A 23,633-nucleotide genomic window follows, 5' to 3' on the forward strand; every position below is an offset into this window, starting at 1 on the left:
ACCAGTACACTAATTATGACTGAACTAATGCTCTGTAGAGCCTGTTACCAGTACACTAATTATGACTGAACTAATGCTCTGTAGAGCCTGTTACCAGTACACTAATTATAACTGAACTAATGCTCTGTAGAGCCTGTCACCAGTGTGCTATTGAACTCAGGAACATTAACAGCATTCCAACTAATCCTACTGCCGCTAATCATTTGAATAAAACTTATTCTCAAGTCATTTAAATCTACAACAGATCAATGTGTTCTTATTCATTTTAAAACAGAACTTTAAACGACACTGATTAAAGAGGAAAACAGATGGTTCTACAACGAATTATATGTTAATGTATATATTGTTTATTTTTGATAAAACAATTTCCCCGAATCATTGTTGGATATTAACACAATAATAATTAAAAAAAACATGTACAGCACACATACTTTTCCTCTGTCAAATTCTTCATCATAGGCATCCGACCAGGCACGCTTCCTTTCTCTCTCACGGTCAGCCTCCAAGTCCAAAGAACTTTTGCCACCATTCCAGGATACCACTGTGAGAACAAAGGACCCAATATACAAACAATCTCGTACAATTTTAAGTTACCAAGAGAATTCCAACATACCACTCTAAAGCTATTCCAAGATTCCCAACTACCTCTGAAGTTACCCAGGGATTCCCAACAAACTCCTAACTTTCCCTGGGATTCCAAATTAAACACCTTCTTAAGTAAAACAGAGACTCCCAAAAAAGTTGATAACGAATTTTCATATAAAACATTTAAGCAGTGGTAAAATAAATGCTTGAAGCATAAATCCGGTGCTGTTTAAATGTTTGTCATCGTCTCCTAACCCAAGGAGTATAATCATCACAACATAACAAGTCAAACTCAGGGGCAATCACATATCCCTTCTCACATACTAGATCAGTAGGATTTAATGATTATCTGCATTTGTCCTATTTAGTCTACCCCCATGTCTGTAGAGTGGGTTCATTTTAAATGACATTTTATGTTCTTTGTATTAAATGACAGGTTTAATAATAAAAAAAAAATATACAATGTATATACAGTATATTAATTAAATATTTCAGGTTTTGTTTTTTCTCAGTAAACTACCATATAAAATAATATCATTTTTTTGTTATTCAATTGCAGTACAGAACTATTTTCTTTTTGGAATTCCTCAATTCTGGATCTGTAAACTGCGAATAAGATCACATGTCTCCCCTTTTTAGCCACTGTGGAAAGTCACAGTACACTTACAGCTTAAAGGGACAATTTAGTGAAGTAAGTTTTTTTGATTACCTGAAAATCAAGTCGATACTGAAAATAGATATCTCCTAACAAATGTTTACGTAGTTGATAGTGACATGACCTGAAGCCAATGTCCAGTTTCATCTTTTGGGAAAGCCGGTGATGAAAATAGCTACGACCGAAATAGCGCAATATCCGGGCCTTTCAGTGAGAAGTAAACATGTATAGCACTACGCTGTCAACGACAACACAGTGTTAGTTATGAGTCTGAGTTCACACGTAACACATTCTTGAATTTACACAATTCGTCGAGAGTAAGAATTATAAGTATCATAATATATACCTCTAATCAGATATTTCTGCTCACATTTGGATTTGAATAAATACGAACAGGTTCAATTAGAGCATGCACACACTGAGATTGTGCCGCAGGGAGAATTTCAAACCTCAGAAAGTACAATATCAATATGTTTAAACGTAAAACAGATCACTCATTTAGAACGATGTTTTAGATGCTGTAAAAAGATGGTTTTGATTCAGAATAGATGCAGATATTTGTATTCAGAGAGGCTAGGCGAATAAAGCGAGAAGTTACCTTCTCTCCTCGACTGGAAAGACTTGAGGTCAAGGTCACAATGATCTAATGACCGTGCACTGCATGTTATGTGTGTTGATGCTGGCATATTTCAAGTTTCATAACCAAACAATGTCATAAAGGACATAAAACTAGAAGAACTAACACAATGTTTCCCTTCATTTGAAGAGGAGAAATAATAAGAAGCTTACCTGATGAGCCATACACATGGTTAGATGATTTTTCCAGCTCATCTGCCACGCGTGCCTTCTTTGTGCCGTCCCAGTACTGACCAGATTTAGCATCCCCACTTGGGCCATTATTGGGCCGCTTATAACCATCTTTGATATGGTGATCCCAGCTTTGCACAGGAACTGTTAATTTAAATTCATTAAATTACGAAAACGTGATATAAGAACAAGACATTGATTGTTTTGTGAATATACTTCAATATAAATCCAAGAAAAAATTGCAATTTAATTGCACAGGTGATTTTGACATTTTGTATATGGACAAGACCATCATTTCTGAAATTTTGTGTTTTAACCACTAAACCAGCAGTATTTTTTACATTTTTTTGCAAAAACCACAGTATTTCTGATGTTGTGTGTGTAGAACAATAGTATTTCTGACTTTTTTGTGTACGACAACAGTATTTTTGACATTTTATGAGTTAACAACAGTATTTCTGAAATTTTCAGTGTAAATAACAGTATTTCTAACATTTTGAGTGTAAACAAACAGTATTTCTGACATTTCATGTGGAACAGTATTTCTGACGTTTCATGTGTAGAACATTTCTGACTTTTTAGTATACAACAACAGTGTTTCTTACATTCATTCTTCAAATACAATTCCGTGTAAAATACATACTCATTTACAAACAAGGGAATTTGAATACAATCTTTATTTTGAAAGAAAATATCTAAGTGAGGGGAGAATGCAGATTTGTGCTGGCTGTCATTACCTTTGTTTTCACTTGTCTTGTCGTCTCCACAGGGGCCTTTAAAAGAATCTTTAGTCTTCTCAACCCATACAAACTCCTCGCTGTCCTCAGACTCACTCTCAGACTTCTTGTGAGGTCCTTTCTCCTCTTCCTCCTTCTCTCCATTAATGAACCTTTTCTTATCTATACCATGATCTGTAGATTTTAATTCTTTCTTTAATTTGTGCTTCTTTTTCTTGTGTTTTTTGACCCGACCAGAGCTGTCGCTGTCATGCACAAGTTCTTGGTACTTAAAGTCTTTGTGTTCCTTTTTGTGTTTCTTGTGTTTTTTATGTTTTTTCTGTATAGATTGTTTCCCATCTGAGCACACACTCAAGCTTTCAGAAAGGAGGCTCTGTTTATCTGATATATCGACTGATTTGTCGTCCATCGCCTCGCTGATCTGGTTCATGGTGGAAGATTTAGAAGACACCATGTCAGAACTAGAATTGGATTGTGTTTCAGTCGTACATTTATCATCAGATTTATCACACACTGTTCTAAGTCCCTCAGCACACTCCTCTGAAGCACGCCTGGTGTCAGGAGAAGACAGAGAGGATTTGTTATTGCCCTCTTCCCACACTTTTTCATTCCCCTGTACCTTCCAGCCAGGAAACTGTCTCTCGGGCACTTTGGGGTACACTGTCATGTCCTTGTTGCCCATCACTGTCCATTCTGTGGTGGAGTTCACACTGTCACGACTGGAAGATGAACCAACCGAGGGACTGGGAGCCGAGTCCTGGTTAAATACTTGCCAGTTAGTGGTGGAATTCACCTTTGAACTCCCTGCAGGCACCAGGTTAGTCACACAAGATATACTAGGATTATCACCAAGAATCCGTTTCCCTGGGCTGAAAGCTGACTTATCACTGAACTGTAATGTCAGATCCTTTGAAGGACTTACCATTAGATTGAGGCCATCAAGGCGATGGTTTTTACTGTCTTCACCACCATGGCCTTTGGTGTCCAACAGATTTGCATTTCCTGGTACGGAAGTAGTGGCATTTAGTTTCTTATCAAAAACAACAGCAGAGTCATCCAAATGTCTTCTGATATTTTTCTGGGAAAACAAAGGCAGTCCAAACTTCTTGTCTTCCTTTTTCACACTAGATGATTTAGTTTCTGTTTTCTTACCTTTAGTGGCGCTATTTGTATTTTCAGAATCTGACTCACTGTCATCACCGTATGGTACTAACAGTGACTTCACCTGATCCGAATCTTTCACTATCTTTGATTTACCATTTGGCGACTTTTCAAATGTGGTAACTTTGCCATTTTTGATTTGCATGACAATTCTTGGCTTATCCTCTGTTGCACTTTGCTGTTTGACATAGGTTTGAGGTTTGATGCCAAATGCTACACGATCCCGTTTATCAGGTAAGGGAGTACTTAAAGAGGGTTCTGAAGTGGACTTATGCACCTGAGTTGATGAGGACAATGATGAGGAACTGTGGTGTTTTCTAGCCACACTAGATCCCAGGTCATTGCTAGGCCCACCTGAAGTGAACATTTTTTTTTTAATTCTGAAATTGTCATGGCATATATTTAACATTTAATATCCTAGGGCCGGTAAAATAGCCTTAATTAAATAGTAACATAATAAAAATAGAGTGTCCAATATCCTACAGCCCTTTAAGTAAGAAAATTGTCAAAATGTAACATCTTACATCTTAAGCTTTGAGTGGGAAAAACATGAACATTTCAACATCGTGAAAACTCCCACCCTTTTACAGTTATCAAAATTTGTCTAGTAGAGACTGTAGCGTCGGAACATTGTTGAAATATAATGTCTAATAATCCTAGGACCTCTGGAGTAATGATAACATAATGATAAAGGAATGTCCAATATCTTACAACCTTTATGTAATAATATCAAATATGAGTCTTTTAGTAACAACATTGTCAAAGTATACTGTCTAATTTCAGAGCCCTTCAGTGATACTACAGTGTTATAAGCTTAAAGAGCCAATAAAAACAATACTTACTGATTACTCCATTGACTCTGAATTTCTTGTTGTTGATGGTATGGTTTGGAGGCAGACTAGGGCCAATGACAGGGGTCTATTCAATATTAAAGCAAATTAAATTTCATTAAGTAACAGTTGTTTAGGACTAGGGATATCCATATTCTAATTTGTCAAACAAAACTGTGAAATTTCATGAACATCTTTCAAGAAAGTAACTGCTAAAATGATGACAAAGAGAATGATGGTAAAATTCTGTTTTAGTACTGTGGACTTGACATTTGACTGATGACTCATTGCAATAAGTGATGTATGGTTTTCAGAGGTATAAAAACGAAATATAACTACATTTTTTCAACTTATATCTCAAACTAGACTTGGAAATGGAAAATAAAGAGAACACTGGTCAACTGTAAAAGTTCACTACACTGTATTTTCCACAGTTGGCCGATTCAATGAAGCTATGTTGCATGGAGATATTATTGCACCACTAATATACAAACAAAATGTCATATTATTAGTTAGCTAGAAATATAAAGTACCGAATATGTTAACTTTTGTTTTATAGTTCAGTATATAAAGACAATACAAAGATGATCATAATTTATAGTCATGTCATTCAATATGGTAATTATCTTCAAAATAAAATAATGGAAATTAAATGACAATATTTTGCTGACATTCATGTACATGCATTGTGCAATTAAGCAAGGATTACCTTATTGTTCAAGGGCCTTGGGATAGATTTTGATGACATGAGTGAAGGCTTGGATTTAATGTAAAACAGCAAATATGCCTCACAGGACAACACACGTGTGGCACTGACTTGTTGAACCTGCATGTAAATAATTAGATACCACAGGATAACAAGAATTGTAAGAAGTATTGAAATACTGGTAAGTGCTACTTAAAAAGCTCTTCTTTCCTAGACCAACATAGTGTTATATGATCACTGAAAATAACACAATATCATTATATTCGTCTATGATATGGGTTGTTTTGCATGTGCAATACTGCTATCAAAACATGATGTAACCTGGCTGTGCCATATCTGTTTTACCTACTTAGCCGAACAACATTTGATTGACAAGAATGACAACTAATAGTTCTGAATGTTGTGCTAAAACATTTACAACATGTACTTTATGATAAATTATATATAATAATAGGACCATTTCAAGCCCATTGGGCTGTCATGGAGGTCTCATTTCACAGCGGTGTCAACCATCAGACATACCATTGAGTCATTCATGCAGTACCAGATCTGACTAGGTGATTTCACATAGCAGTAGTAATGACCGGAGTTACAGCTGAAACCAGAATGGACCAGTACAGCATACAGCTGGTACATCACCTTCTCTCCCTGAAAACACAAACCACCCATCAATGAAAGCAAATTCTTATCAAAAATGTAAGCCAAGTCTAAGAATCTTCCAATGTATACAGATTTGTACTGGGAGATTATGCAAATTTTTAATGGCAAGCATTAGTGCAGAAGGTATGAACTTTAAACACATCTTTCTTATAGCTTAGCAATACTCAATGGCGAGCATAAAAACTAGTTCAAAATTAAATTATCAACAGATACACAGAGTGATCACAAAATGATTTCAGTCTATATAATTCATCTTTCTCATATTTAATGTAAATATCATAAATTTACTTCAGCAGGCTATCTTAACAAATTAAATTATAACAGTTTTCATACAGTGAGTACATAAATAAATAAACTTGTGTTACTATGCTTGACTTCAGTTAGCAGTGCTTATTTTCCTCAATAATACCAAGTCAATCTTTTTCTTTTAGATGTTTGCTCATACCTCTGATATTGATCTAACTCATCAGTCAACTTACTTGTCTATAGCTCATGTATGGACGAAGGTTAAGTTTCTCAGGAAACTGAATGTGGCGGCTTACTTTACCCATCAATCTGTTGTAGTCAAACCTAGAAATAACACTTACTGTTAAATCACTGATCATTCACTAAAGTAACAGCCAAACACATGTGTCAATTCAGATGGTGAAACACAAGTTATAAGAAAACCAATCGCTACAACTGTACTGATCCTACAGGTTATACATTCTTATTTCAACAGTAAAATATTGACATTTTTAAGACACAAGGGATTTATTTACATCTATCAACATTATAAGAAATAATTGAATTACATGAAGCTTAAACACCTACCTTTTCAATGAGATTGTCAATATGTTTGGTGCCTTGTGAATGGAAAATCTTTTGTGAGCAGGAACTTTCTGTTTGCATCTAAAATGAAAGTAAGATGTTGTTAATTTGGTGTTTAATAAACAATCACATTGTAAAAATTTAAGCATGCAATTTTCACAAAAAGGGAATCCACTGATTCAGTAGAGTTAGTAGCGTGAACAGTTGATGAAGAGGACCATACTTACTTAGTACACATGTATGCATTGTCATTGTCTAAGGTCTCGGGATGCACATATTTTTCTAAAGCTTTCTCAAGGGTCTGCACAGCCTGAGTGAAAATAGAAAGATATGTGATTAGACACTACTGTCAACAAAACGGTATTTTACTCATGAACGGGAGAAATCAATTTATAGAAAAGGTTTCATTTGTAACAGATAAGGATCTAAGTCCAGGGTTCAAATCCCAGGTAATCTTATGTTTACTTCATCTTTTCTTTTTATCATGTGCTATTACATTATTAAATTTCACTTATTAAAAAGACAGATATTTTCTCTTACCTTAATATCCAAGCTGACATCCAGAAATGGGTCATAGGTATTTGACATCTCCTTACATCGCATACACTGGACTGAATACGAACAAAAATTTAAATGAGATGTCTTTTCCCCGACAAAAGCCAAATACTAATTAGGTATATTCATATTTGTCAATGTATCCATCTATGTATCTTAACAATGGAAAACAGGAAATGGGGACTTGGGGTTTCCTGTGATTGATTTATCTTAAAAATTTGAAATTCAAGTAATTCCTGAGTGCTTCTAAATTTCAAACAATTTTCCTCAAATATAAACTCAGCCGTTGCCTTGGTATGATATAAATATTGATAAAGTTTCATCAGAATCTGGTCATATATGATAAGTTAATGTCGAGAAACCATTCTTTAATACCAAGTTTCTTCAAAATAAATATTTCAGAATGCTATCTTGTGGAAGCTAAACAATGTGGATGGACAGACCGATGAACACTCCCTGTATCATGTATATGTCCTTTCAAATGTTTGGCTGCCTAAATTAACATTACAAGACCACAAACCATCAAATGATCATATACATACCTTGACTTCTGAGAAATCCTCCAAATATTTGGTTTACAACTGTAGTTTCCTTGCTGAATTTGTCCAATCTAGGATACACAGAAACAATGTTTATACAGAGTCACAATTTTTGTAAGATTATTTACATAAGTCCAAGAAATACCAGATATTAAATTCAAGTGCCAAATCTGCTAAAAGAGACTTTTTCAAAACTACTGCAAATACTGAACTTTCAGTGTTTTTGTGAATATATATACTTACTTGTTATGTCCATTGAGGCATGACCGCTGCATGGCATCCACCACATATCTCAGGAACTCGTGAGCATCTTCCTGACGACCCCAGTGCATGTGTTTGGCTATCACTACAGAGACACACAATGGATGGTCCAATGAGATATAAGTTGTGTGCTATCACATTATACATTTTTTACATGTCTTCAGTGTAGTATGTATACTTAACGGCATTTTCAGAAATATTGGTTTCAAGCAGTATTTCTAAACAATTAGTTTTGGAATACAAGATATATTTTTAAGTGATAGATTGTTTATTACTTCAATTTTGATTATAGATTTAAGCACAACATCTACAGGCTAATTAACATAATTATGTTACTGGTTCTATTGTACAGGGTATATGTATATAGCAGTACTTACTTCTCAGTTTCTGTAATACAGATTGTGGTTTGATGGCATTTCCTGAGTTTTCATAGCAACGCTTAACATGGCGCTGGAGCTCACACATCATGCAAAATCCTGCTTGTTTGCCTATAATATAAAGGATTAATATAAAAATTATATTAGTATTTTGAGAGCACCTGTATGGACACAGCTTATTAGTGCACTTACCAAAGTTTATGTAACACAGCATAATTTACCTTGGTGCAATCTCAGAGTTTAGTTAACATTTAAAAGAGTCAAAAAAATATATATCGCAATAAGGCTGTCATTGTTCCGTATCAATGACTTGACTATTTGCCGTGATTTTTGCCGATGTCGACTTGGATAGTTCAAACTACTATTTATTTTAGTGGCTAAAATTTCGTGTAATTCGAACAGGATTGACATTATTTTTTTTATTCTGTTCGCACTGACCTAAGGTTTACTGTAAACTTTGCAACAAGCTTTTCACTGTACATATCATCCAGAAGAACAATAACACAATATTTCCCAGCAGACTAAATTGTCCTCCCTAGGCATTTCTTTTGAACAAGAGGCCCAGAGGACCTGTATCGCTCACCTGGATATCTAAGCAATCATGGCAAAATATTCTCCAAATGAGATCCAAGGGAATATGCCAGACCCCAAGGCCAATCCAGGATCAATTCTAATATCATGACTGCATTTGTCTCTTTTTGCCCAGCATTTGTAGTTATAGTTTTGGGGTGGGGATCTCAACCGTTTTTAAGTTATGACCCAGGAGTTAAGTCTGCAAAGGTGGGGCAGACCCTGGGGTCAATTTTAATATCATGACTGCAATCGTCTCTTTATGCCCACCAATTGTATATATAGTTTTGGGGTGGGGAACTTAACCATTTTGAAGTTATGACCCAGGGGTTAAGGTAATAGGATTGTGTCACCATTTCTCAGTAGAATTTCTTCCAATTTTGTAGTTATATTGCGTTGAAGTAAAGAAATTTTCTGCCACAAGAAAAATATAGGTTGTCTGATTTTAAAGGATTTGAAATGAAAATTTATGTAAAAAGGAGTGAGTTTTGAAAAAAAAATGAAAGACACAATTTTAGGCAAAATAATATCAATAAAAATGATACTGACATGGATTAGTATTGCATTAATGTATATCAATTTAATAAATGCTGAAATTGTGTAAAATTAATTATCTATAAACGTTTAAAAATTGAAATTTTATAATAAAACCATGTGCATATAGTAATTGCATGTAAAGAGTTATCTTTCTTGAAAAACTTCACAGTAGTGAAATAGGTAGCCGGGTTCCTGAAGTACAGAAAAATGGACACATGTGACTCATTGATAAAAAAACAACTGAATTAATGCCTGGATTGCTTTGAAATACTTTAATATTGAGAGAACACACTGTTCTGTCAATAATAAACATGCAATATTTATCAGTTTAATATTAAACATCAGAATATGCGGAAATTGTGATACTGTCTCCCTACATTGGATTTTCAACTAGGGATGCACTTCCTATTTCCGTTTATCAAAACACTCCTATGACCTTAAGTCTCCAAGGGTGGGGCAGACCCCAAGGCCATCCTGGAAGCATATGTGAATTCATTTCTTTACACTTAGCAATTGTATATATGGTTATAGGGTGGGGATCTCAACTGTTTCCAAGCTGTGACTAAGAAACTAGGTCCCTAGGGGTTCAGTCAGACCCTAGGGTCTATTCTATTATCATGACTGCATTCGTCTCTTTATACCCAGCATTTGTATATATAGTTTTGGGGAGGGGATCTCAACCGTTTCAAAGTTATGACCCAGGGACTGTCTCCAAGGGTGGGGCCAGACCCTAGAGTCATCCTAGAAGCAACTGTGCATTCTTCTCTTCTACTCAGCAATTGTATATATGGTTATAAGGTGGGGATCTCAACCATTTCCAAGTGATAAACTTATTTTGGCCCCACCCCTTAGCCCAGGGGTTCAGCCCCAAAATTTGTACAATTGTGAATATCCCCCACCTAGGGGTGCTACCAGTCAAATATGGTTGATATATATATCCATCTCTTAGTTCCAGCAGAGAAGTCGCTTAAAGCAATATAGCCAAATTGCCCCCTTTTGGCCCCGCCCCTTAGCCCCCTGGGGAGTCAGCCCCACCATTTGTACAATTTTGAATCCCCATCACCTAGGGATGCTTCCAGTTAAATATGGTTGATATCCATTTCTTAGTTCCAGAGAAGAAGTTGCTTAAAGCAATATAGCAAAATTGCCCACTTTTGGCCCCTCCCTTCAGCCCCCTGGGGGGTCAGCCCCAAGATTTGTACAATTTTGTAAAGCAATATAGCCAAATTGCCCCCACCCCTCAGCCCCCTTGGGGATCAGCGCCACCATTTGTACAATTTTGAATCCCTACCACCTAGGAATGTTTCCAGTCAATTTTAGTTAAATTCCAATCAGTGGTTAAGAAGAAGAAGTCGTTTAAAGAAATTGTTGACGTACGGACGCCACGGTATGGCATAATTATAAGCTCACCTTGGTCCTTCGGACCCGGTGAGCTATATAGACGCATATCCAAATTTCTTTATATCCATGCCTACATTATTGGTTAAACATTAATTTTTCTGTCATCAAAAATCTGTTTAACAATACCATCAAAGAGTTTAACAACAGCTTGTACAATTTTCACAATTATATAAATATATACATGACCCTGATCTACAAATGAATGATGGATACTTTCATCAGTGTACAGATGAATTTTCACATCAATTAAGGATGTACATCTCTGAGAAGTCAAAAAATTCCTGTAATAAACTTTTTTCTTATATTGATTTTTGGAAAAAGGAGATAATGGCATAGTAGAAAATGCAAAAAAATATATATGTCCGTGTGTTCGTTTTTGCGCTATGATCGGTCAAAGATATCAATTTAACACAATAGGTGATTTTAGGTGAATTTTCGGGTTTTGACCATTTGCAGAACAAATTCATACAATTTCTTCCAAGTTTGTTATCAGATATGTATGAATGTTTGTAGAATTGATAAAAATATTATTTTCTTATAAATTTTGGAAGTAAAATTTCTTAATCTTATTCATTTTACTCAGAAATGCGATTTTAGTTACCCCTACCCCTTATTTTTTAATGAAAAAATACCCATTTTTCACCATTTTTCGCAGATTAAACGCTTAATATAAAAAATCCTGTATTAAACTTTTTTTAGTAATCAATGAATCAAAAGAAAATTAGTTTCTCTTTCTAAAACAGCCACAAAAATGGGGGGTCGGTGTGCTACTTTTTTTGTCCCATTATTATTTGTGTTATTTTTCACCTTTTTCGGGGTCAAAAATCAAAAGTGCTTCAGTTACCCTAATATGTAAAAAAAAATACCAATAATATATAACTTTCCACTTTTTTGCATATTATTTTAATCATATTGAACATTATAAAGTTGTACAGCAAAATTGAACCTGCTACATTTAACAATGGTGACACAATGACAATTTAAGTGATCAATCTAGTGTCAAAAAAGGTGAAATTTTGCTTTTTGTGAAGCGCAAGAAATTCACATAAATACACTTTTTCAAAATGGCCGCCAAATTGGTCATTTTTTTCCAATTCTTGTAAAAAATGTTCTACACACAACAAACATCTAGTTTTTTGACATGTTTTTCAGATGTGTGTTTGCTATTAAACCTATCATAATTTGTTAAATATTACAAAAACCCGTTGCACTAGATCAAAACGAGACTTGAACGTGACTGAAACCTCAGAAGAGTACATCCTTAAGAAGAAAACTATGTTTATTTAATTGTAATTGGTTTTACTATATTCCTCGCCTTTTTTGCTGCAGTTATATTCACCTTTTTTGCCCTCAATAATGACGGCAAATTGATCATTACAAGTGAACATTTGGAAACAACATAATTAATACAGTAATTAAATGGTGAAGTTAACACTTTCTTTGTGTTATAAATTTGTTCAGCGATTCTTAACGATAAAAAAATCCTGACATTTGGTCCGGTACGACTATGTTTTAACCCGAGACTATTATTTTATCGGAAATGTCTGACAGTCTCAAGTAGTTTGGCACACACTGCAGGCATTAATGATTTAAATGAATAGCTATAGGAGATTGTCATTTGGTACCAAATTTATACACCACAAAAACACTGTTCTATTTTTACGAACATCTACTAGATGTTGTGCTGCTTAGTGTAAAGTGTTAACCTTCCTTTCGAGTGTATGTATTAGAGTAGTTCCATTATTTCAAATATACACCCACTATTGAAGGCATACTTTGTACATAAAACCAGCTACTTACATGTGGTACTGTGTTCGTTGCTAAGGCAGAACCAGCTACTTACATGTGGTACTGTGTTCGTTGCTAAGGCAGAAGTTAACAAGAGGAGCTGTGTATGTGAGGCACTGGAGGGTGGAGTTTAGGAAGCAGGTGTTTCCCATGTTCACCAAACCTGCCCCGATTTTCTGCATCTTCCTCCATTCTAACTGAACCTTCTCCTCTGGATACAGAACAACTTTAGGTGTCGGTAGGGAGTCTCCGTCTCCTTCTCCATTCATTCTGGAACCTGAAGTCATCACAATTTATTAAATTTTTGAACATGCAAAGTGTATTCTATTTCGATTATACTTGTTGCAGATCTAAATTTTGAACATGATATATATAAGTTGCACACCAATAAAAATGAAATCTAAGGGGAAATAATTTGTTATCAGAGTTTCTTTCCTTTCCTGTTCACTCCTATATCAAGATGCTAAAATTTGACCCCTGTGTCGACCTTGAAAGAGAATCAAGTTATTAATTTGAACAAACTTGATCGCCCTACATCCTGATACTGGTCAGTTTATCATGACCCATGGCCAATGCTTCTTGGCTATTCGGAGGATGTTGTTTAAAGGTTTTAATATATTTGATCCCTATGACTTTGAAAGTGGGGGCAAGGGCAAGCATACTACACTGACCAAATAATCCAAGACCTATTGATAATACAGAAAAACCTATTTAAATATAAACAGAAAAGTTGATGCCTGATAGACATTCCACAGTGTACAATTCTGCTATAGCCTGTGCACTGAGATAGTAGATTTTATGTCTGGCTAGTGATCTTTTTTGAGACTTTGGTATGAAAATATAGGCAGGTCTATTACATTTTTTTTCAAACACAGGATCAGTCAAAGGACTTAAAGTTGTCCACATATGAAATTGTACATCCTTGAGCTAAACATTTTGTTCTGGAACAAAGCAATTAACTCACAAGTCACCAAGAATCTATTATTGAACTTCTTTTTGCTACACACAAATCTTAGCTTATAAATAATGATTGCTGGGTTTATCCATTAAATTAATTCCATAAGCTTATATATTATGGGGTTATTTAGCAGCTAATTTTGTTCAAGAACAATCAGTTCAATTTCTAATTTATTGATACCACAGGCACTTTGAAACAGACAGATGATGGATGCTGTACCATGGCATAAGCTTGGCCTTCATACCAGACAGGCTACATATAAACATTATTGGTTCACTTTAAACCAATGCAAAGGTGACCTGTGAAATTTTCAATTTGGAAGGTATTTAAAACAGTTATAATGTATACAAATCAACAGCAAATATGTTTATTTATTGACAAGAACAGAATAGAAAAACATCTGTACATTATAAATTATAAATATATTTAAACTGACAAAAATGAATATATATATTTTCATTTATGTCTGAAATTGTCTTCACATATCACTAGACTAGCTAATTAAATTGTTTACCTATTTATGCATTATTACAATGAGCATATCTGCTGATAAATATCTTAATCTAACAGCAGTATTTTTTTGTTGGTGGGTACATAGTCTGTCCTGAATTACTGCTAATTTCCAACACTTTTCTTAACTCAGTGAAAGTAATGAATGAAATAAGCGATTATTCTGGATATGATTTCAATCTGATTAAAAATCATAGGTTACATGGCTTCGTTAACTTCGTACTACGCCTGAACATCTGAGTGTGCCGCTGTCAGGGTCACGTTGAGGTGACCTTTATATTTATAAATACTCATTAAATTTTGACCAATCAGAGACCCTCTTTCAAAAAGGCGCTCGGAGTTGTAACAAATATGTCGGACATTAATGAGAATGATGCGAAATTGAAGCTTTATTAGAGAAGAAAGACCAGGGGTCGACACTAACGGTAGACCAGAGGACCGGGTCCACCAAAATCTTGGACGGTCCACTTAATCTCCAAAGCTGGTAGACCGCCGGTCCACCACATATTACTTGATTAGTGTATATATATTTGAGAATATTGTTCAGAAATATACTAATAAAGACTTTATTTACTTCGCCAGCGAGCCGTAANAAGTTGTCGTTATCATTCTTGGACGAGTGAAGTGCGTGAATCCGCTTGCGGTAAGTCGGAATCTTTTCAGCGTTTGAGTCGCTTGTGGTATAGTTTGCCGCTATTATAAGCACTAAAATGACGATGACGTCACGATCACGGTGGTCAACCGGTAAATGAAGGTAAACTTAGCCTCACAATTTCGTGTTACGTTTTAATTTCTAGCGTATATCGTTTAGGTGATCGTGTCTGTCGATTAACTTAGTATCTGTACTAGACTAGTACCGTATCGCCTGTGTCGCGATTTTTAAATGGCTTGGTTTACAACCACTGGCAAAAAAAGAGTTAAAAACTTCACCAGAACAAAAACAACACGAAGTTTGTATGGGCAACAAAAAGGATGATATCCTTTCAGGAGTCATGGAAAAATCGTTTACATGGCTCAATAATGATACTGACACAAACTTAATGAAATGTAGGGTATGCTGCACTCAGAAGATGATTCCGAAATGTCCAGGAAGGATTGAATAGAGGTGCAACAAAATACGTAAAGACTACTGTTGGGGCAAATTTGTTTGACATTCTGACTGTATATTGAGATAAAGATCATATAAAAAAGGTATAATACTATAAAAAAGTATATTATTTTATCCTTATTTTTTCATATGATCTTTATCTCAATTTACAGTCAGAATTTCAAACACCTTTGGATGGGAGCTATGTAAAAAAAAATAAACAAGGAGAAAATTGTTTCATGTTTCTGTGTCATTTACTAAAACTTGGTCATAAATGGAAAAAATAAAAAAATAAGGAGAAAAAACAAGTATTTTACAGAAAATTAAAAAACCTTCATTATTTGTTTAAAACGCTCAGATGCCAGGATTTTGCATCTAGCTTTTAAAAAAAAATTGGGGGAGAACCCCCATACCCCCCTCCCGAACCCACCCCCCACTCCTCGCTACGCTCGTCGACCGGGGCGCAAAGTGCCCCAGATCTGAGAATATTATTCAGGTCCACCAGAAATTAACCAGGTCCACCAGATTAAGAGAGCAGGTGGACCACAGGTCCACCACCTATTAAAAGTTAGTGTCAATCCCTGAAGACTATGGTGGTGTTGCCTACGCAATTATTACCCAATGGATACGCTTTACTTGGCGTCGTAGAAACGCCAGTTCTCGCCGCCATATTTGTTTTGGAAAACTAATCTGTTCGATACCCCTCGCTATTTATCTATCAACCATGATATTCCGATTCGCTGGCAAACTTTTGCCAGCACGCCTCTAATTGGTTCATCTAAAGGTCACTTGAACGTGACCCTGACCGTGGCACATTCAGATGTTCAGGCAGAGCCATGTAACAGATGATTTTAATCAGATTGAATATGATTTAAAACTGAGAAAGTAATTTGAATAATCTTCGCAGAAAATAAATATATGGTAGAAAGTAATTGCCATTTGGTTACTTTCCATTTCAATTTTGAATTGGTTTACCTTCTTTCTGTTTATTACTGCCATTCTGCTCAGTAGAATATTTTTTGAACTGATTCAGAGGTATATATTTAGCTCTCAAAGAGTCCACTTGCAGAGAATATGGCTTCTCTGCTGGTTTGAAATCAATCTTATGCAAGAGGACTTGTTTGGAGGAGGATAGAAGTTGACTATCCAAGCTCTCCTCCCCAGCCAAGGAGGACTTCAATGACTCCTCAATTTGCCCTATATTTTCTGAGGAACTTGCAGGCATAGCATTGGTTGGTTAATCTGCAAGAACAAAACATTACAGTCAGTTGTATATATGTAAACGGTATATTGTTTCAGTACATAGATATATATAAACAGTAAATAGATGTAGGATATCCAAAATACAAGAGGCCTAATGGGCCTGCATCGCTCACCTGGTATTAATCTCACACTTTTAATCTTAAAAGTCATCCCAGCATGTTACTGGCAAACTATCATCACCCTAGGCCTCTCGGTTATTCAGAAGAAGTTGTTTAAAAGATTTTAACATTGTTGACCCCTGTGACCTTGAATATAAGTCAAGGTCATTTATTTAAAAAATCCTGGCAGCCCTTCATTCCAGCATGTTTCTGGCCAAATATTATCACCCTAGGCCTCTTGGTTTTTCAGAAGAAGTTGCTTAAATGTTTTTTAACATATTTGCCCCCTGTGACCTTGGATATAAGTCAAGGTCATTTATTTGAACCATCCCAGCATGTTACTGGCCAAATATCATCACCCTAGGCCTCTCGGTTATTCAGAAGAAATTGTTTAAAAGATTTTAGCATATTTGACCCCTGTGACCTTGAATATAAGACAAGGTCATTTATTTGGAAGCCCTTCATCCAAGCATGTTACTGGCCAAATATCATCATCATAGGCCTCTTGGTTATACAGAAGAAGTTGTTTAAAGATTTTAACATATTTGACCCCTTCAGGCCAGGTGAGCTAATAACTGGTGGCCAAAAAAAAATAAAAGAGGCTGAGGTGATATTGGGTGCTGAAATAAAACATGTAAGAAAATTGCAATGATCAGTCTAGATCTGGGATTGACATCGGGTACTTCAAAACACTTAACAATACACATTGATCAATTGAACCATCAGGTCACCATCTGACTCGGTCCAGTTTAACTGCATTCTTCCTCCTACAATATTTTTTTAACTAAAATATTTTGTGTATAGATCTTTAATACAACAATAATTGCGTAACAGGTAAAGCCTCTTAAACCCTCTCCTTACAATAATAAAGAGCATACAAATCATATTAAGAATAGAATGTTCAGGTGTTAACTACTGATTTTAGTAGTTAATAACATTATATAGATACTATGACTACCAATTGTTACAAATATACTTATCTATTCTTAACCACTACCATACAACAGCTGGCTCTGGTTATTCAGCCATGCAGACTCACTAGACTATGTACCACACTTTCAATGGCAAAATTTAGCTGGATGCTGACGTAATGGAAATGAACTGATGCAAAGAATTGGATTGATTAAATATAAATTTTCCTGGAACTTGCAGTTTTCTAACAAAATATTTGTTTCAGGTATCATTCCAGGTTGAGGAAGTGTTTTTAAATTATTTGTTCATAATGTAGTTATGGAGATTTCAATATTATTGATGTAATACCACATAACAAGCATTTATAGCTTTCAGTGGACCTTTATTGACATTTTGCAATTCCACAAGTCAAATACAATTTTACCTAAAGTTTGGAGAGTCAAAAAATGTCAAGTAGACGTGGGCCCCCTTTCGCGTACCCGGTTCAACCAATTGAAACGGTTGAACCTGTAAAGAAAACGACAGGCACAGATCTGAACCGAGGCTAACTTCAGGAATGTTCGGCACGTGTAGATTGAGCGGTCCAGTATATGCTAAACAGGTTGTGGTAAAGTTTAATTCTTAAAAAATGGGTATTTTGTTAGGAAATCGACAAAAAATGCATCGCGATTCAGAAGTCAATTTCAAGGGAAGTAACTCTTACATTTGCAAAATATGCCATAGCAATGAACAAAACAAGACTGGTACTAGACTGGAAACACAATTTATTTATGAATGTAAACATGGAATAAATTGTCTTATTCATTGCAATGATGTGGTGGGGAGACACGAAGGTTTGTGTGACACACAAGATGTGGTGGGGAGACACAAAGGTGTGTGTGACACACAAGATGTGGTGGGGAGACACGAAGGTTTGTGTGACATACAAGATGTGGTCGGGAGACACGAAGGTTTGTGTGACATTTGAACTTTGACTGATGACCTCAAAAGGTTGACGAGTTTACAGCTAGCACAATTAAGGTGCAATGAAATGGTCAAAATCCATTCACATAAATTTGAAATATTCATCGTTTCAATAAATATATTCACAAACGTTTTCTTTACGATATACCAATGGAAAAATCGAACTATTTAGTGGATATAACACTTACATTTTGCTATGGCGTGCAAAAACTCCTATGGCGTATTTTAGTGTGACTGCAACTGGGATATGTACGCGAATGTTACCTTGTCCTTTAAAACGTAACAGTCAAAAACATACTCTCAATGGTCTACGTATACTCAAGTCCGGAAAAGATGTACAATTTATCACATTTGAATTCAAGTTATGTTTATTAGACAAGAAATTCATTATTATATTGTCTTCAATTTCATGTCATCAAAATCAACACCATATAAATGTCTGAGCAATGGATAAATGGATAGATTGGGACCTCGTGGTGATAAACGTGTGGCTAGCGAGTGCTCGTGCGCATAAAATGCTAACATGGCCCCCCAAATCTTGTAAGCTTACTTCAATCATAACTCGATTATTCGAACTGCAACGGTAGAAACTATGTTACGATGGGCACAGTATCGAACTATGCGAACACGCAGCAAGGCTCATAATCGAATGATAACAACATGGAATCCACATTGTTTCTGGCCACGAGACACGACACCGGTTGACAAAATTATTTTGTCTAAGGAAAGCCACGGAATGTATAGGCTTGGTATACATATATTTATCTAGGTAAATGGCCAAGCGAAAATGTAATATTCATCTCAAACATAAACGTACAAGGGAAAGCATGTAAAAATGTATAAATATTACCTGCAACACCCAAGACCGAGTAGATTTCGAATGCAACATCCGGGTATTTCTGTAGTAGTTCTTCCTTCGCATGCGCATGAAACAATATCCTGTTTTATTGCTTGGTGCGTTCGGAAATAAAAATATTTTAGCATTAAGGATCCCTGTACAGGGGATGAATTACTGAAAGGTGATCCGAACATTATATACAACAAGTTCATAGACTTTCATTTTTTTCTTCTTTCAATTTCCATTCCAAGGCATAATCAAGTCAGACTCTCGGAAGGGTATTGATATAAATGTGTTTACTGCCACCGTTTTGTTGGTGACTGTGATCTTGCCATTCCTTTACTGTGTTTTTTTTGCGCAACCTATTTTGTGTTTCAGAATTACACTTTCGTGGTCAATGTTGCTCTTACTAAAACTAGAACCTTGGCTTTGAGGTAGGAGTCTTGAACAAATAATTAAAAACGTCTTAAATTTTCGACGAAATGCTCTTATTTGGCCATGAAAAAGGGACAAAACTCTGCCGAATAGCGTTTAAACGTCACGATTTAAGAAGTCATTCAAAGCATTCAGGTAATGAAACAACCAAGTTGTTTAATAAAAATCGGAGAACAATTGTTTGAGTTATCGTGTAAACAAGCAAAAGTTAACAGCAAAAATGAAGTACAGTGTTGCTATGTCAAGTGTGATATGCCAGAACGCGGAAAGTTGAAACTCGACAGAAAACCCCGTAATATAAGTTGAACATTATTGCTTCTAGCATTACCATACTAAATTTGAAAGGAATTGATTAAAAAAATGAAAAGTTCTTGCATTTACTATACAATACCCTTGTTTGGCAATGAAAGAAGCATAGCCCTCGACGAAAAAGGGACAAAACTCTGACGAATAGCTTTTAAATATCACGATTTTAGAACTCATGCAATCCATGCAGGTAATGAAAAATGATGAACAGCGTTGTTATGTCAAACTGTGTGATATGCCAAAACGCGGTAAGTTGAAACTCGACAGAAAAACCCGTAATAGATGTTGAACATTAAAGTCATTATTGCTTCTAGCATTACCGTACAAAAATTTGAAAAGAATTGATTAAAAAAAAAAAAGTTCTTGTATTTACCAACACTGCCCTTATTTGGCAATAAAAGGGGCATAACTCCACCAAAATGCACGTTAACTTCTGTAATGCGAACTCGTTCAAGCTATATTGATATGCAATATGTGTACCAAGTTTTATGAAGATATGTTCACGAATAAAGGCAGTAGAGCGATGACAAGTAAAAGTTAACGCACGGACATCGGACAACACAGCCCATACCATAATACGACCTGTCGGACGACGTGCGTATAAAAACAGGAACAAAATCGAACCCAGGAAATTATTGACCAGTAAGTCTTACCAGCATAGGAGGAAAGACGACGGGAAAGGTAGTAAGACACGCCATTGTTACTCATACCGAGAATAATACTATTTTCAGCAATAAACAGTTCGAAGTTATTGCCAAAAGATCAACTGTACTCCAGCTCACCCGTGCAGGTGGGGGATCGGGAAAAGAATACACCTGCTGTTACCCACTGCATGTACCGTAGGAGGCGACCAATGTGGAAACCCCCTGCAGAATTGGGGATTTGCTTTGGTGTCCTCTTTTAGGGGACACAAAAGCGACCAAAGTAAATCTGCTGCGCCCATTGCAATATATGGGATCTTTATCTTTCTATCAACTTCTAACTGCCTTTTATTTCCTAGTGCCTTGCTTGGCAACACCTCACTTTTGGCTTGACTGTTGAGCGTTCGCAAAGGTGAGGAAGGCAATGAGTTCTGTCCCCAGGCCGGGACATACCAAAGTCCTTAAAAATGGTAGTTGTTATTCCCTGCTTAACGTTCAGAATTAAGGGGAATTGCAACAACTGGTTCACCCGTTGTCAGTATAATGTGACCGGGCGGAATGCTGTGCTTGGTACCTTCGGCGTGGCATTTCAGTGGGTAGCACTATAAAGTCGGCATCAAATTCGTGCTATTACAAGGAGGCAAACACACCAACATTCCCTGTCTCCTGCATACACACACGCAAGCACGCATATGCTACACACATGGAGGCACGTCCTTAAATTACCTTAGCTGTTAACAGGACGTTAAACATAATTAAACCAAACCAAACCAAGTACTCCTGCTTTAAATGGTGCTTGATGATTGGACAGATATTTTTATATCATGGAGGGGAGATTGATGTCATTTACATGGATTTCATGAAGGCGTTTGAAAACATTCCACACCGCAGACTAATTGGAAAACTTAGGAATTACAGAATAAATTACCAAGGCACTAATTGAGTAGAAAACTTTCTTAAACAAAGGAATCAAAGGGTAATTGTTAATGAAAATTCATCCAAAGACCATCCCGTATTAAGTGGAATCCCTCAAGGAAGTGTCCTAGGTCCTGTACTATTTGTAATCTACATAAATGATAATCTATAGAGAAATTATGAGCGATGAAGATAGAAAAGTGATACAACAAGACCTGGATAATTAACAGGACTGGTCCAACACATGGCTTTTGAAATTTCACCCCCTTAAATGTAAAGCTCTTTCAATAAAAAGAAAGGAGGTTAGAAGCTACCAAATGGCTAATGCAGGAGAAGATAAAGTTTGACTGGAAAATATATCATCTGAAAAAGACATTGGAGTATTGATGGATACGTATCTGAGTTTTACGTCTCACAATCAGCAAGCAGTAAACAGACAGCATTATGGGGCTTATCATAAGATCATTTGTATGTGTGAATGAAGTAACTTTTAAACAGCTGTTCAAGGCGCTAGTCCGTCCGCACCTGGAATACGCGACAAGTGTATGGAACCCATACAAAGTTAATTTCATGAAATAGTAGCCGAGAAATGATTGGAAAACTGTATTACACTGTATTTTAGTACTTGTGGTCAGGGTCAAAAGTCGAATAGAGCACACAGTGACCCCATTTTAGGATGCCGTACACCGTTTTTTCGTGGTGTAGCTATATACACAGTTCAATGCCCGTTCATGAAAAATTACTGAGATATGTTCTAGAAATGACAGTTAGAACTGACGGAGACAGGTTTGTTAGCACGCTCGGACAAAGCCAGTACATTCTACATACCCCGTCTACTAAAGCCAAAGCGAACATCCTGAACAGGAACATTTTTACACAAAATTGATAACAAGGCTCACAATAACTCTGGAACCGAGAATTTATATCTATTTTCCGCATTTGTGATTCTTAAATAAAATGTATGATACATACTGAGTGTTTGGAAGCTGTGCTTCAACGTGTGTGTAATATATATACATCGATTGACAACGTGTTTGTAATATATATACATCGATTGACAACGTGTTTGTAATATCTATACATCGATTGACAACGTGTTTGTAATATATATACATCGATTGCAAAAGTCGTAAAGAAACATTACACATCATACAGGTAAAGTAAAATATGTATACATTCTTCACTAATTTAATGACGCTACAACTAAAGTAGAGAGTGTTTCGTCACTGATATACATGTACGTCAACTGAAGTAAAGAGTGTTACGTCACTGATATAGTTATATTACGACAACTGATGTCAGGGCGTAGTCCTTGTTCGGAGCGGGACCAGGGGCGCTATACATGGTTTGTATTAGCATCAATATTGCAGCTGGGGTTGCTCTACTAAATGCAGGTTGTAGATGTTGTATTTGAACAAAAATGACTTAGCAGCTTTAAGAAGAATTGCACAATGCGGCGCCTTTTTATGCCTGAAAAAGTAATAACAGTTGAGTATGGCGATCTCAGTAACATTCGGGAAACGAGTGGGGATATTGATGACTGCATCTTCTTGTTGTTCATGTTTCTGTCTTGTAAAGAGGACAGATTACCTTAAAATCATTACAAATGTCTTTGTCTGCACTGTCGTTATTACTGCTTTGCTTATATATCTATTTAAGCAGAGACGTATATATTATATATGTCTGTTTTAAGTAATACGTACCCAACGAACATTTGTTTGTTCGGAT

General features: G+C 35.9%; 1 protein-coding gene across 1 annotated transcript in view; it reads right to left on the bottom strand.

The window, feature by feature from the left end:
- LOC110453885 (ubiquitin carboxyl-terminal hydrolase 36-like) overlaps positions 1 to 19,678 on the bottom strand; it is a 29,114-nt gene extending 9,436 nt beyond the window's left edge. The window contains exons 1-16 of the mRNA XM_021503090.1: positions 19,621 to 19,678; positions 16,510 to 16,776; positions 13,035 to 13,256; positions 8,684 to 8,794; positions 8,289 to 8,391; positions 8,049 to 8,116; positions 7,492 to 7,562; positions 7,179 to 7,261; positions 6,955 to 7,032; positions 6,621 to 6,711; positions 6,004 to 6,129; positions 5,485 to 5,601; positions 4,788 to 4,863; positions 2,785 to 4,299; positions 2,030 to 2,191; positions 432 to 541 (exon numbers count right to left, since the gene is read on the bottom strand). Coding sequence (XP_021358765.1) covers positions 432 to 541; positions 2,030 to 2,191; positions 2,785 to 4,299; positions 4,788 to 4,863; positions 5,485 to 5,601; positions 6,004 to 6,129; positions 6,621 to 6,711; positions 6,955 to 7,032; positions 7,179 to 7,261; positions 7,492 to 7,562; positions 8,049 to 8,116; positions 8,289 to 8,391; positions 8,684 to 8,794; positions 13,035 to 13,256; positions 16,510 to 16,759 — 3,183 coding nt within the window. The 5' untranslated portion in view covers positions 16,760 to 16,776; positions 19,621 to 19,678. The remainder of the gene's footprint in view (positions 1 to 431; positions 542 to 2,029; positions 2,192 to 2,784; positions 4,300 to 4,787; positions 4,864 to 5,484; positions 5,602 to 6,003; positions 6,130 to 6,620; positions 6,712 to 6,954; positions 7,033 to 7,178; positions 7,262 to 7,491; positions 7,563 to 8,048; positions 8,117 to 8,288; positions 8,392 to 8,683; positions 8,795 to 13,034; positions 13,257 to 16,509; positions 16,777 to 19,620) is intronic.
- Positions 19,679 to 23,633: the final 3,955 nt, after the last annotated feature.

Source organism: Mizuhopecten yessoensis, unplaced genomic scaffold (genome assembly GCF_002113885.1).
Source record: "Mizuhopecten yessoensis strain PY_sf001 unplaced genomic scaffold, ASM211388v2 scaffold7539, whole genome shotgun sequence".
NCBI lineage: Eukaryota > Metazoa > Mollusca > Bivalvia > Pectinida > Pectinidae > Mizuhopecten > Mizuhopecten yessoensis.